Consider the following 13,062-nt stretch of genomic DNA (forward strand, 5'->3'; position numbering starts at 1 on the left):
GTGCAAACAGGACCTAAACTGACCCTGAAAGAGGTCAGTGCAGCCTCTAGGAGATCTGGCTTTGGTCTCTGCTCTGTTGCTGGGATCTCTGACTATTCCAGTTCTCTGAGTCCTGATTTCCCCCTTTAGAATAAACACACTGGACTTGAATTATTCATTCATTCATTCACTTATTCATTCATTCACTATTCAGAACCAACTATCCATACCAGAGAGTCTGGATGTTTTAGGATGAAGCCTATGGGCTTGCTTTGAACCAAGGCATGAAAGAAAGGTCTCTGCTCTCCAGGAAGGTCTCAGACATACATGGCGCCATGACGAGTCCTATTGTTACCCTCCTTTTTACTTATCAAGCCGTCTATGTTTGTTCTGGGGAAACAGGACACAGAATTGGTTAAACCTAGTTGGGAGAAGGGGTCAAGGAAAGTCTGAAATATGGGGAATTGCAGGAGAAATGCCATAAGGGCAGTTACGTGGCATCTAATGGGTTCACGGGTGGCGACAGGATGAGGTGAGTGTGGTGACAAGACTGAAAGGTAGTGGAGGGGCTCAGAGGAGAGCTGCCATTCAGCTCAGAGTAAAAAGAACTGACAGACCCTTTGAGGCTGGCGTGTCACCCTGAGCCATGTGGCCAACTGAGAAGTCAGGAACAAGAACTGGGGCGCTTAGGACTTAGTCCCAGTTCTGTTATTAGGTAATGTTACCTACATTGTTCGAGTCTCTTGAACTTCAGGGTCTCCGTTAGCAAACTTGGGTTGATAAAATGCATGTACATGTTCCCCTCACATCTCAAAAAGAATTTGGAGAACTGAGTGATAATAATAATATCCAGCATACTCAGAATGCTAATTTTATATCAGTTTTCACGTATGAGCTCTCGGCAAAGCCTGTGCCTAATTTTTCTTAAACATGATACCAGCCTCTTTGAAAAAGGCTGTGCAGTTAGGGGTTCAAAATTATCTTGTTTGGCAAAGTTTGAGGAAATTTCTCCATTTGAGAAATTCCACAGCAGCTCTTGGGTGTTAAGACCAGGACATCTAATGCTGCTTGTGAAAGCGCAATAGAATGCGCACATGTCTATGGGACACGCTTTGCTCGAGTGATTGAAACCATAATTAAACATCTCACATAGTCTGCCATGCTTCTGATTAAACATAGCAAGAAGTGAACATCTGACAAGTGTAAGATGCATGCCCCTCCTGTTTGACACTTCCATCCAGCCCTTTGACGCCATTCCTGGATATGAAAGGAATTCTAATCAAAGACATGCCCATTCTGATTTGAGACAAACATCACTGTGGTTTATAGAAAACTTCCTTTCTGCACTGACCCACAACCTAAACAAAAGGTCAAAATCACTTAAGTTGCTTCAAAACGGACTGTGGTGATACAAGCCAGCAATGTGGTGTGGATGGAAGCCCCATGCAGTTCCTTTGTAAATCACAGAGCTAAGTAAACACCAGGAAAGCCTGCTATTGTTTACTCTGATACTTTAGTTAACACTTCAGAATCGTGAGCCGTGGGCCCTTGGGTAAGCTGCTTTTTAAACTATTTCACAGTCAAGGTCGACTTCTCCTATAGCCAGCAGATCCATAACCCCGAAGGCCACATCCTCTGAAGCCTCAGACACACATGTTCAGCTCTCACAGGCATCAACAGGGGGGTTCCTGAGACCCTGAGGCTGGATGAGGTTACCTGCCCTCCTCTTTTACCTAAAGATGAAATGATAAGGAGTCAGAGCTTGGTTTACCCAATACAGAAGGCCAAAAGCAAGAAAGAGTACGTTGAAACTGAACTACAGCTGATTCCCAAATTTCTTGACACCAGAAATTTTATCAATGTAGACATGTTAAATTATCTCCTCACCAAGGCACCCGAGATAAAAAACCCTCTGCTTCAAATGTCACCTATTTATAAAGAATGTAGTGGCCACATATGATCAGTGGAACTTAGTAATCCAATTATCTTAATATATAGCCTCTTGGCTTCCATATTTGCACAAAGATTTTGTATGTATACATAAAATATTATATATATATGTTGTTCTAGAAGGCAGGGGTCTCCCACCTCCCACCTTAGCCATCCAGCCACTGACACTAATTAGTGTGGTAACTTTCAGATATCTGTGAGGCTCTCTGACATGTATTTTCATTTCTTTTATTAAAAATGACTCCCAAAGCACTCAATGCTCTAAAATTCTGTGATATCTAAGAACCAAATGAGAGACTTACTGCACAAGTCAATAAGCATTGCTAGAGGGAACTGTAAACTTAAAACAAAACCTCTGGGGTGTATGATTATCTTCAATTATGAAGGACAAGACATTAATCATTAACAGTGCACCACTGGCAAAGGAGCTAAATTAAGTAAGTACTAAGGTGACTTTCTGGGCTGTGCCCAGGGTGCAGCCCTAAGCAGCTAGACTGGTACAACACCCGCCCTTAAGAATTAGCTGGATGTATTACCAAGGCCAGGCAAATCTAAGCTGCCTGGGACTAGGGAAGGGACGAAACACATATGCACAGCGTGTCTAGAACACTCTCCAAAGTCTGGACTTGCACCCCAAGCCCTGTGACGGGACCAAGAATACCACCGTCAAGGCATCCCTTCATTTTCAACAGGCTAGGTTCATTTGCAAGTCATACAGGAGCTACATTCTGCACAAAAGATAAGTATCTTAGCCAGCCCACAGAAATCTCAACAAAGAACCCCTGCCTTCCAAACAGTCATAGAACTGTTTCAATGAGACCTAAAGTTATATGCAAAAGTGATTCCAATGAAAGTACCTTCCATGTTCGAGGAAGAAAACAGTGCACCCCACCCCCACCCCCAGCACACAGGAGGCAGGCGGTTGATTTCCTCTCCAGGCGCTTGTTCAAAATGGGCACTGGCAGGTTAATTATCCCCGATAAAAGTAGCATCCCCTGGACCCTAGAGGCAATGACCCTTTCCATAAGGGTAAAAATTCTGTGGATTGATCAAGGTCACCTCCCCAACCATGGCAGTCATCAATCGATGGGTCAATCTCAAAACCAGTATGTTGAGTAAAGGACACAAAAGAACTTATACTGTATGATTCCAACTGTTATGAAGTTCTAAAACAGGCAAAATGAAACTACAGTGATAGATATTAAAACAGGTCTTGGCAAGGGGAGGAGGACTGTCTCATAGGAGCCCAAAGGAACTTTCTAGAGAAACAGAAATGCTCTGTGAGTTACATGTGGGTATGAATTTGTCCAAAATGACTGAACCCACACCAAAGATCTGTGCATGTCACTGACAAGTAATTTATACATCAACTAAAATATATGGGGAAAAGAACGGATGATCCCTCCCAGGGAAGGAGACAGTAACATGAAGATGAAAATGACAACACTCCCATCCTCAAGGACTTTCCAATGACAAGGGAGACACCATCTCTCTGACAAGGTCAAAGAGTGTGGGGAGGAAAAGATAGAGTTGTTGAACATATTTTATAGCATGCATGTGGCCTCCTGTTTTTAAGCCCTGGTGACTGAAAAGTTTTTTTTTTTTTAATCAGTTGAATGGGTAATCCTCTGTCTAAAGTAACTGTTGGAATGGGGGGAAGAGTGGGCAAATGTGCTGTCACCAGACAATAAACAAGATTACAAACTCCAACGTCCCCATTTTGGTGTGGACCACTTTATAGATCGTGTCCCAAGGGCTTCAAGTTTTAAGATTACACATTTCCTTGAGGTCATGGAGCCCCATTAATCTTCTCTGAAAGGCACAGACTTCATCGGGCTTGAGGAACAAGAAAATATCTACCCCTCTGCCCTGGCCCAACACCCAAAATGCCCACATCACAGATTCCTTAGGGTAAAGCACAGGTGGAACCCTTAAGGACCCAACATCCACATCTTACCCACAGCCCACCTGTAACCCATGACATTTGACAGCTTGCTCTTCCGTTTGCAGAGATTCTCCCTCAGGAGACACCCTTCCTATCCTCCCCTGAGCTTTCCAGCTTTATTCCCCATATCCTTAATGAACATCTCAGCTGATAAATTCATCCCTCTTCCCGGGGACTGAGTCTAGACTATAAGATGATCCAACCTCCTGGAGCCCAAGAAGGGAGGTGGTTCCCTTCAACACCTGGGGATCAGGCAGGGGAAACCACAAGGCTGATGGAGAGGTTCGAAACACCTCCATTCCTAAACTTTTAGCTACTCTTCTGCAGCCGTTGTCCGTTGACCATGGAACATTATGGTGGCGCCCTGTTGGAACCGTTCCGAGTCACTAAGCACCCAGTCAAGCCACTCCCTTCTTCACTCCCGCAGGTCACCCCGTCTCCATGCAAACACAGCAACCAAGCAGACTGACCGATACAAACAAACGCACTTCAGCCCAACAGAAGATCCGAAAACTTTTCAAAACGAAGAAATTACGAGCACCGAGAGGCAGAGTTATATATTTACCCTTTTCATGAAAAAAGAAAAAAAAAAACAATCAAACCTGAGAATAAATCCACCTGTGAGTTCCTATCTCTGTTGAGGTCACCCCAGATCCCTCCTCTTTATTTGCAAACAGTTCAGAAGCCACTGAAGGAAGTCGGCCAATAAACGTTTTTCAAGCCAAGATTAATGGCTGATTTGTCATCTGGGAAGGGAAAGGTGAGCCCGCTGCCTCTGAGAAGGAAGCAAACCGGAGGAGGAGGGGCGGCTGATTTATGGGGTTGAGAGGAGGCTAATTAGAGCCTCATGTGGGGAGATAAGAGGGCCAAGGCATTTGGGGACAGCACAGGGAAAGCGGGGGATGGGGAGCCGGGGAGGAGAGGGGAATTCCACAGAGGACATGGAGCAAACAAGGAGCTGGAGAAGGGAGGGGAGGAGTCTCAGACATCAGCTCCACAGAGAAGCAGAGACACTAAATGTGGATTCCAAGAAAATGCATGTGTGGAAAACTGGAAGCCACGAAAATAAGGCCCATGTTCCTGCACCTCAAAGAAGACCTGAAAACCAAGTCCTTGTGGCTTAATTTTGAACAGCTGCCCCCATCCCCCTCTCCCGTGATGGCCCACCAGTGGCCAGCATGCCCAGGGTCACCAGCTGGCCCTCCTTTGCCTTCTGATGCCAATGTCCCCCGACACAGCCTGCTCAGTGGTCCCTGGGTGGATTGGCTCATTAGAAATTATCATCCAAGGCAATTTCTTGGATCTTCACCTGGAAGGTTTGCCCTCCCGGCAGCCACGTTTGCATCTGTCAAGTGACCCGAGGCAGGAGGAGCCACCATAGATCCAGTGTGGATGAACAGGCGTGAGGAGAATCAGCACAGGGAGGACAGGACACCCGCTCCTGAGGGACAGACACCCAGGCCCACAGGCGGAGGTGGCCTGTGCAGGAGCTGGTGCTGCTTCATGCACGGGAGGAGCCCGAGGTCAGGACCACTGGAGTGGGACGGGGGGAGGAAGGGGCGAGTAGGCGACAACCTGCCTTACGTTCCCGAGGAGGGGTTCCTAGTCCCAGGACAGCTGCGTGCCTTACAACGCGTGCGTGTGCGTGCGTGCACGTGCGCACAAAAAGTACGCATGTTGCTTCCGTGGGTGTGTTGCGTACGTGCGCGTGCATGCGTGCGCCTATGTGTGCACGTGCACATCTGCAAGCGCTCATTCCCGTCTCATCACCCTTAGATAATCAACCTGGGGACTCGCCATCTTTACTGGGGTGATGTGTTCAGGTGTAGAATACAGGCAGGAAGTCCCTCAAGCATCGCCCTAAAACACATATTAAAAATGAGAAGAGAAGGCAGGGAAAGAAAGGGAGAGAGGCAAGGAGGAAGAGGAAGAGAGAAAAAGGAAAAAGAGAGAAAGGAAAGAGGAAAGGAGGGAGGAAGAATAAAGAGAGAAAGAAGGAGGACAGAGAGAAAGGGAGAGACAGGGAAAGAAGAAAGCAAAGCAAGCAGGCAGCTGGTGCAAGACCTAAGTAAGTGTCTTTTCTCCCGTTCTCCTGTCTTTTAATAAATCACTGTAGCAGCCTGTGACAGTCTCTGTTATCCCTAAATGCTCAAGCTAACAGCTTTTCTTGGAGACTATTCAAGTGGCTGCCAGGGCGGCCCTCACACTGCCCCCTGTAATTCAGCTAGAAAAGCAAGCCTGAAGTCAATATTCATTGCGCAGGGTGAGAATTACCCAGACACAATGAAATGGTAATGAGCCGGCTCACAAAGGAGGCAAGCCTGATAATCAGCTTTTAAGGAGGTGCTGGGCACACGAGGCTGCCAGGCCCAGAGCTCCCACCTGAGGGGCCTGACCTCGGCCCCCTCCATCTGCGGGCATTGCAGCGGCAGAAGGCTGACTGGAGACCAAGGGAACCTCGCCAGGCCCTCTTCCCTGGCCACTCCTCTCCGTGTTGCCATTTGGGGCCTTCAAAGCACCTAACATGCGACGACGAAAAGCCATTTCACAGCCACAGCCCCTACGCCGGCTTTCAGATGAGTCAGGGCGGAGGCCAGCAGATGGGAAACTGAAAATCCTGCAGCGGTACCCGGTGTCCGTGCTCAGTGCACTCAGAGGTCATTACCGGATACATCAGTACACCTGAGCAGGAAGTCCCCAAAATAAGGAGAATTGAGGGGTGGAGTTAGACACTGCATAGTTATATATGTCGGTCGTTTCAAATAAACAAGGGAATTTATTTGACAAGATTTCACTTAATATACCTTTCTTAACAGGCAGATTTTTTCATCTCCTCAATAAAGGTAGAATCAAAGAAGGGTCCAAGTAAGATGAAGCCACCAGACCAATGGCCACATGAGAGGTGCATTTAGACGGCCATGGCTATGGATTCGTTCTAGGGCGATTGGCATCCCTGGATTTAAAGAGAATTTTTTTCTTCAAAACTTCAATTTTATTTTATCTTGTGTTTCCTACCCATCTGTTTCTGTCTGCCAATAGGCTGCTGTCAAGAAATATTCTGATCATTCCCGGGTAAATCTGTTATCATCAAGAGCATCATCACCGTTTATATTTGTACCTCTAGTGATTGCAAAATTAAGTTAGGTGACCTACAAAAATGCATGCCAAAAAGCAAGGTGACTTACGATTCAAAATAAAGGGCGAAGGGAAAATCAGGGGAAGAGATGAAATGAAGCCCGAGGTTTTGCCTCGTTGCAGAGCTGAGCTAGCACTTGGTTCCTGGCTTTTTAGTCACCAGCTCAAAGAGGGAAAAACATAGTCCTTTAGGTCAGTGAATCTGAACCCAAGCCCAAACATTCTGATGTATGTGGCCTGGGGGTGGGGGACCCAGGCTTCTGTATTTTTCAAAGCTCCCCTGTGAGGTAACAACACCCCAGTTGCTCATGAGATAAGCAACCATGAAGCTTCTACAAAGGACATTGTGTTGGATGGGGAGGAAAATAAAACCCTTCGAGCAACTCCTTTACAGTGAGAGCAATAAAGGGTATTACATTAAGGCATGAATACAGCACATGGAAACACAGAGGAAATTGAGGAGCAGGGAAGGGCATTCCAGGGAAAAGAAACAGCATGAGGAAAGAAACAGAAGCATGCACACAAGTCATGGAATGTTTAGTGGGCTGGCCAGCAAGAACATAGACACATGTGGAGGAAACTCAGCATGTTGATGCAAAGGAAGTTGTGAAGAATCCCACATGCCCTGCTCAAGGACTGAGACTAAGAACACAAGGTCCAGCTGCCTGGGTTCAAATCCCAGCTCCCCTCCTAACTAGCATCTGAGAACCTGCACTCATTGCTTACCTTCTTTGGGCCTCAGTAGAATGTGGACAGGAGAATATCTGTAAAATGGGGACAGGAGAATACCTACCTTCTAGGAATAAGTGAGATATTCTATGTAAGTTTCGAACCTAGCATCTGATACATTAACTGCTATTATTATTACCATTATTATTGCTGGTACTATTCCCTATGTAATGAGAACAAGGGAATAAAATTATTTTCAGGAAATACCTTCTAGATGTTCATCTTTTTGTATATTATCTTATTTAATTTTGTAGCAACCCAGTTGAATAGGCATTATTATTGTTATCCCCAGTAAGCCCACTGAATCTGAGCATAGTTAAGCCCTGTACCCATGTTTGTACAGCAAGAAGAGGGTCAAATTGAGATTCAAACCCGGAAACTAAAATATTCTAATGATAAACTGGGGCCAGTTTATAGTAAAGGGGATAAGGCTTAAGTTTCAGGGATACCTCTCTCACTTTCCCAGGCTCCTGCAATGCTCTGAATCTAATTTTGCATTCACACTGTTGTATTCTTTTTCTTATGGAGTATCCCCTAGATTTGTATAAGTTTAGGTTTTCCAACACCTGGATCCACCTCAATGATGATATATGAATGACACGGTATGACCACAACTGGTTCTAAAAAATGAATAAGCGTAAAGTGATAGGAAGAAGGCCAGGAGAAAATGTGTTTTGTGGATAGAGATAAAGAGTTAAACATTAGGCACACTGCATTTGATGAGACCGCAGACCAACCAGGTCGAGATGTCGTAAAAATAGGTCCAGAAAGCGCATAGCAAGAGATTCAGATAGGTAACAATGGGTGGATAGTGTTGACATCATAGTAGACATTATTTCCCATAAAGAATGTTCTAGAGCTTATGGCTACCATACAGCAGCCACCAGCCACCTATGGCTATTTAAGTTTAAATTAAATAAAATGTAAAATTCATTTCCTCTGGCCCACTAGCCACATGTCAGGTGTTCAATGGTGAGCAGCTATGCTACTGGACAGTGTAGATACACAACATTTCCACCATTGCAGAGAGTTCTAGTGGACGGTGCTGGTCCAGAAAGCTAGAAGATGTTTAAGGACAGACTCACAGGAAAACATCTGAGGGATGAAAGAAGGAAGAGGACAGTGAATAAAGATAAAGGAAACTGACCAGCAGAATCAGGAGGAGAACCAGGTCACAGAGATCCCAGCAAAGAGAATTTCAAAGGAAGAGTTTATACAGCAGCTCAGCAGTCAGCGAAAGAGACAGCCACAAACTCCCAGCACAGAACTAATGCACATCCAAACAGCCACCTGCAAACCCTGTGTCTTAGCCCGTCCAGCTGCTGTAACAAAACAGCACAGACAAGGCGGCTTATGAACAACAGAAATTTACTGCTCACAGATCTGGAGGCTGCAAATCCAAGATCAGGGCGCCAGCATGGTCTGGTGAGGGCCCTCTTTCAGGTCACAGACTCCTCTTGTGTCCTCACATCATGGGAGAGGCCTGGGAGCTCTCCAGGACCTCTTTTATAAGAGCACTGATTCCATTCATGAGGGCTCCACCCTCAGGACCTAAGTACCTCCCAAAGGCCCCACCTTCTAACACCATCACACTGGGCTTGAGGGTCCCAACACGTTAATGTCTGGGGGACACAAACTTTCAGGCCAAACCCCTCTGCATGAGTGCTCCCAAAAAGACCTTGAAAATGCACCGTTTTCCTACAGCCACAAACAGGCCCTGAACTTGGCCCTGCCCAGAAAGAAAACCTTGAGAAGGACAAAGGACAGCTGTAGCTGGAGAAGCAGATGCCCAGAGGCCTGCTTTCTCTCCCTCCCCTCTGCAGAATCCTTTAAAATCATACACAAACGAACAAGACACATGCCTGCCCGTGCCAACACACAGATCTCCAGCGGGCAGCTGCCTGCATACCTACGCAACTTCCTGTTTGCTTGTGCAATTACCTGCAGTTCACGTAAGAATGCATGTTCTGAGCGCAGCCTTTTCTGGCCCGCACATGTATGCGCATATTTTGAAGGTGCAAATGAGGCGCCGAGCATAGCTTTTTAATGTAGCCCTAAGGGGTACATTATTCTAACCAGCACTAACAGAGGCGACCCACGTTAAGGCAGCGACTTTAGGCCCCACTAGAGGCAACAATGTCAAACAAGCACACAAACCTAGTCTCCCCATGTGGCTCAACGCTCTCCTTATGCCCTTCACTTCTGTCTCCTCCTATTAAAGTTCCACTGCCCCAAAGCTCCCACCTGGTACAAAGTCTCTCCAAACCCTTCCCCAGTCTCCTGCCCTGATCTCCCAGGTATTTACACAGGGACCTGGGTCTGTCTTCCCTTCCTAATTATGACCTTGTCTTTCTAAACTTTGTCCACCACACAGGGTCACATGTCAACATTTTGAAATGTGTCCCGGTGCCTCTTCTGGAACGTGTTCTTCAGTCACAGAGTCTGTAGCTGTAGCAGAGTCTGGCCAGGTGTTCAACAAACCGTCTTCCCTTTTGCTCCTAACACAGCTGGACCACATTTCCCAGCCTCCCTTGTGGTTCTATTCAGCCACGTGACCCAGTTCTGGCCATGAGAAAGGGGAAAGAAGTGATATATATGACACCTCCAGGAGATGTTCCTTCTACGTATTTGCCCTCTTCCCTCATCTACTGGCTGGAAACAGAACTCTTGGTGGAAGACTCCGTGGCCTTGAATGACACAGCAACTAGACAGAGGGAGCCTGGGTTCCTGAGTGACTGTGTGGAACAGAGCTCCTCCCCCACTCCCCTGCCCACCTTTACTGGATGGTAATAAAGGCAAGGAATAAACCTCTACTGTATTAAAATCCTGAGATTTGGGGGTTGTTTGCTATAGCAATCAGTCTATCCTGATGTGGTAAATGGATTGTGAAATTTCTCCCAATTATTTCCCTCCCATGCAATGTGATTTAGTAGTTTCTTCCATCAAGTGTTAGAGTCTGTTTTCCATCCCTTGAACATAGGATTGGCCACAGAACTGGCTCTCGCAAATGAAACACAGCAGAAGTGACCATGTGCCATGTCCAAGCCTAGCAGTCAACAGGCAATTGCCTGCTTTCACGTGGTTATAAAAAATAGTTTGTAATTAATCTGTTGAAACCTACCAATGAAAGGATGCTTCTCAAATCTTTCAAGTTGCTTTTAAAAGTTTGTTCTCTTTAGAAATATCACCACTTCTCCCAACAAAGTGTATTTAGTCGAAATTTGTTTTGTAAATGATTCCTTTCAGAGTCTTTGAAAAAGAAAGCAAAAAGCCAGATCTAACCTCCATTCTTTACAAACATCTCAGATTCCCTACTAAAAAAGGCTGGGCAAAGTGAGAGTAGCATTGACATATATACATTACCAAATGTAAAATAGACAGCTGGTGGGAAGCAGCAGCATAGCACAGGGAGATCAGCTCGGTGCTTTGCCATGACCTAGAGAGGTGGGATAGGGAGGGTGGGAGGGAGGCTCGAGAGGGAGGGAATATATGCATGCATATGGCTGATTCACTTTGTTGTACAACAGAAACTAACACAGCTTTGTGAAGCAATTATACTCCAATAAAGATGTATTTAAGGCACTCGGCGGCGACCACTGCGCAGGTCGGACCTCGTTCGCTCGTAACTCGCTCCGCTTCCTCTGCAGCCATGTCTGACAAACCCGATATGGCTGAGATTGAGAAATGCGATAAGTCGAAACTGAAGAAAACAGAAACGAAAGAGAAAAATCCACTGCCTTCACAAGAAACGATTGAACAGGAGAAGCAAGCAGGCGAGTCGTAATGAGGCGTGCGCCGCCAATATGCACTGTACATTCCACGAGCATTGCCTTCTTATTTTACTTCTTTTAGCTGTTTAACTTTGTAAGATGCAAAGAGGTTGGATCAAGTTTAAATGACTGTGCTGCCCTTTTTCACATCAAAGAATGGAGAACTACTGACAACGAAGGCCGCGCCTGCCTCCCATCTGCCTGTCTGGCTGGCAGGGAAGGAAAAGAACTTGCATGTTGGTGAAGGAGGCTGAGTGGGACGACAGTGAAATCTAGAGTAAAGAGCAAACTGGTCCAAGGTGTCCTGCGGGCTGTAAAATGCAGTTTAATCAGAGTGCCATTTTTTTTTTGCTGTTGTTGTTCAAATGATTTTAATTATTGGAATGTACAATTTTTTAATATGCAAATAAAAAGTTTTAAAACCTGAAAAAAAACGATGTATTTAAAAAAATAAAACAACAACAAAAAAAGGCTGGGGGATGTTTTGGAACTGAGATTGACAGTTACCTCTGTGGGTTCAAAGATGAGGTGGGAATTTGATGGTTCTGAGACCTTCTATTTCATGTATGGAATAAAAACCTTTCATCACAGCATCCCTTGACCAGTACTGAGTTTTTCTCTGCATTAATAACTCTTATGCTTCATAGCAGCATGTCTATCTATCCTTTGTGGAATGAACTAAGGGATAACTATAAATAACATCTTCTTCCCGTATCTTCACACCTGAAAAAAAAAAAAAAAAACTAAAGCTGGTTTTTCTTAAAAGCTCTGTGTTTGATTTAGTATTGTTTCAATATTAGCTCACAACAGCACTAAACATGAAGCCATTGTATCGATTATTTGAATTACATTCAGTTTTTCCACTTGTTTGCAAGGTCTCCTTAAGCAGTCTATTTCTGGCTGAGAGTTTTTTCAGTGGTTCCACTGAAGGAAGTACCCACTTGTTTTGAATAGCACTTCACGTCTGCAACAGTGCTTCTCAAGTTTTAACATATCTCCTGGAGATCTTGTTAAAATGCAGATATTCTGATGCAGTAGGTCTGGGGTCAGGACTGATATTTTGCATTTCTAACAAGCTCGCAAAGTAATGTTGCTGAAGGTGGTCCATGAACCACACAAGAGTCTAGAGTGGACTTTTACTGTGCTGATTTTCCAAGGCTTAACATTTTACTAGGATGGGACAGGATGTAATACATGAAGATCAGGCCAGAAAATAGGCAGTGATTTTCTTAATACCTGTAATTCACCCTGTGATCACCAACCTCAACTCAGTCCTATGGGATGCCAAAGGTGTCACCACCTAGATGGTTGTTCAATGAATGAACGCATATGTGTTCACACAGGAAGCAGTGCTGGTACATCTTTATGTTCTCAATTCACATCTAAATTCGTTTCACATTCTAAGGAGTCTGGATTCCCCCACCTCTTTCCACAGTTCTGTTCCCTTTCCTTGCCTATCACTATTACCAACCTGCCACCTTGAATATAGATCAACTAAGGCTAAATAGCACAGGTGGTATCTACTGACCCAAGCACTCATGGTAAGGTTGGATC

At 45.3% G+C, this 13,062-nt stretch overlaps 1 protein-coding gene across 1 annotated transcript; it reads left to right on the top strand.

The window, feature by feature from the left end:
* Positions 1-11,328: 11,328 nt before the first annotated feature.
* Positions 11,329-11,840, top strand: LOC309973219 (thymosin beta-4-like). The gene has a single exon (XM_082857264.1). It carries the CDS (start codon positions 11,388-11,390, stop codon positions 11,520-11,522), a length of 135 nt encoding a protein of 44 aa, XP_082713390.1. The 5' UTR covers positions 11,329-11,387; the 3' UTR covers positions 11,523-11,840.
* Positions 11,841-13,062: the final 1,222 nt, after the last annotated feature.

The sequence above is a fragment of the Leucopleurus acutus genome (assembly GCF_964270905.1).
Source record: "Leucopleurus acutus genome assembly, chromosome: 16".
Lineage (NCBI taxonomy): Eukaryota > Metazoa > Chordata > Mammalia > Artiodactyla > Delphinidae > Leucopleurus > Leucopleurus acutus.

Coding starts and splice junctions, on each gene's coding strand:
- LOC309973219 (XM_082857264.1), top strand. CDS start 11,388: ATGTCTGACAAACCCGATATGGCTGAGATTGAGAAATGCGATAAGTCG.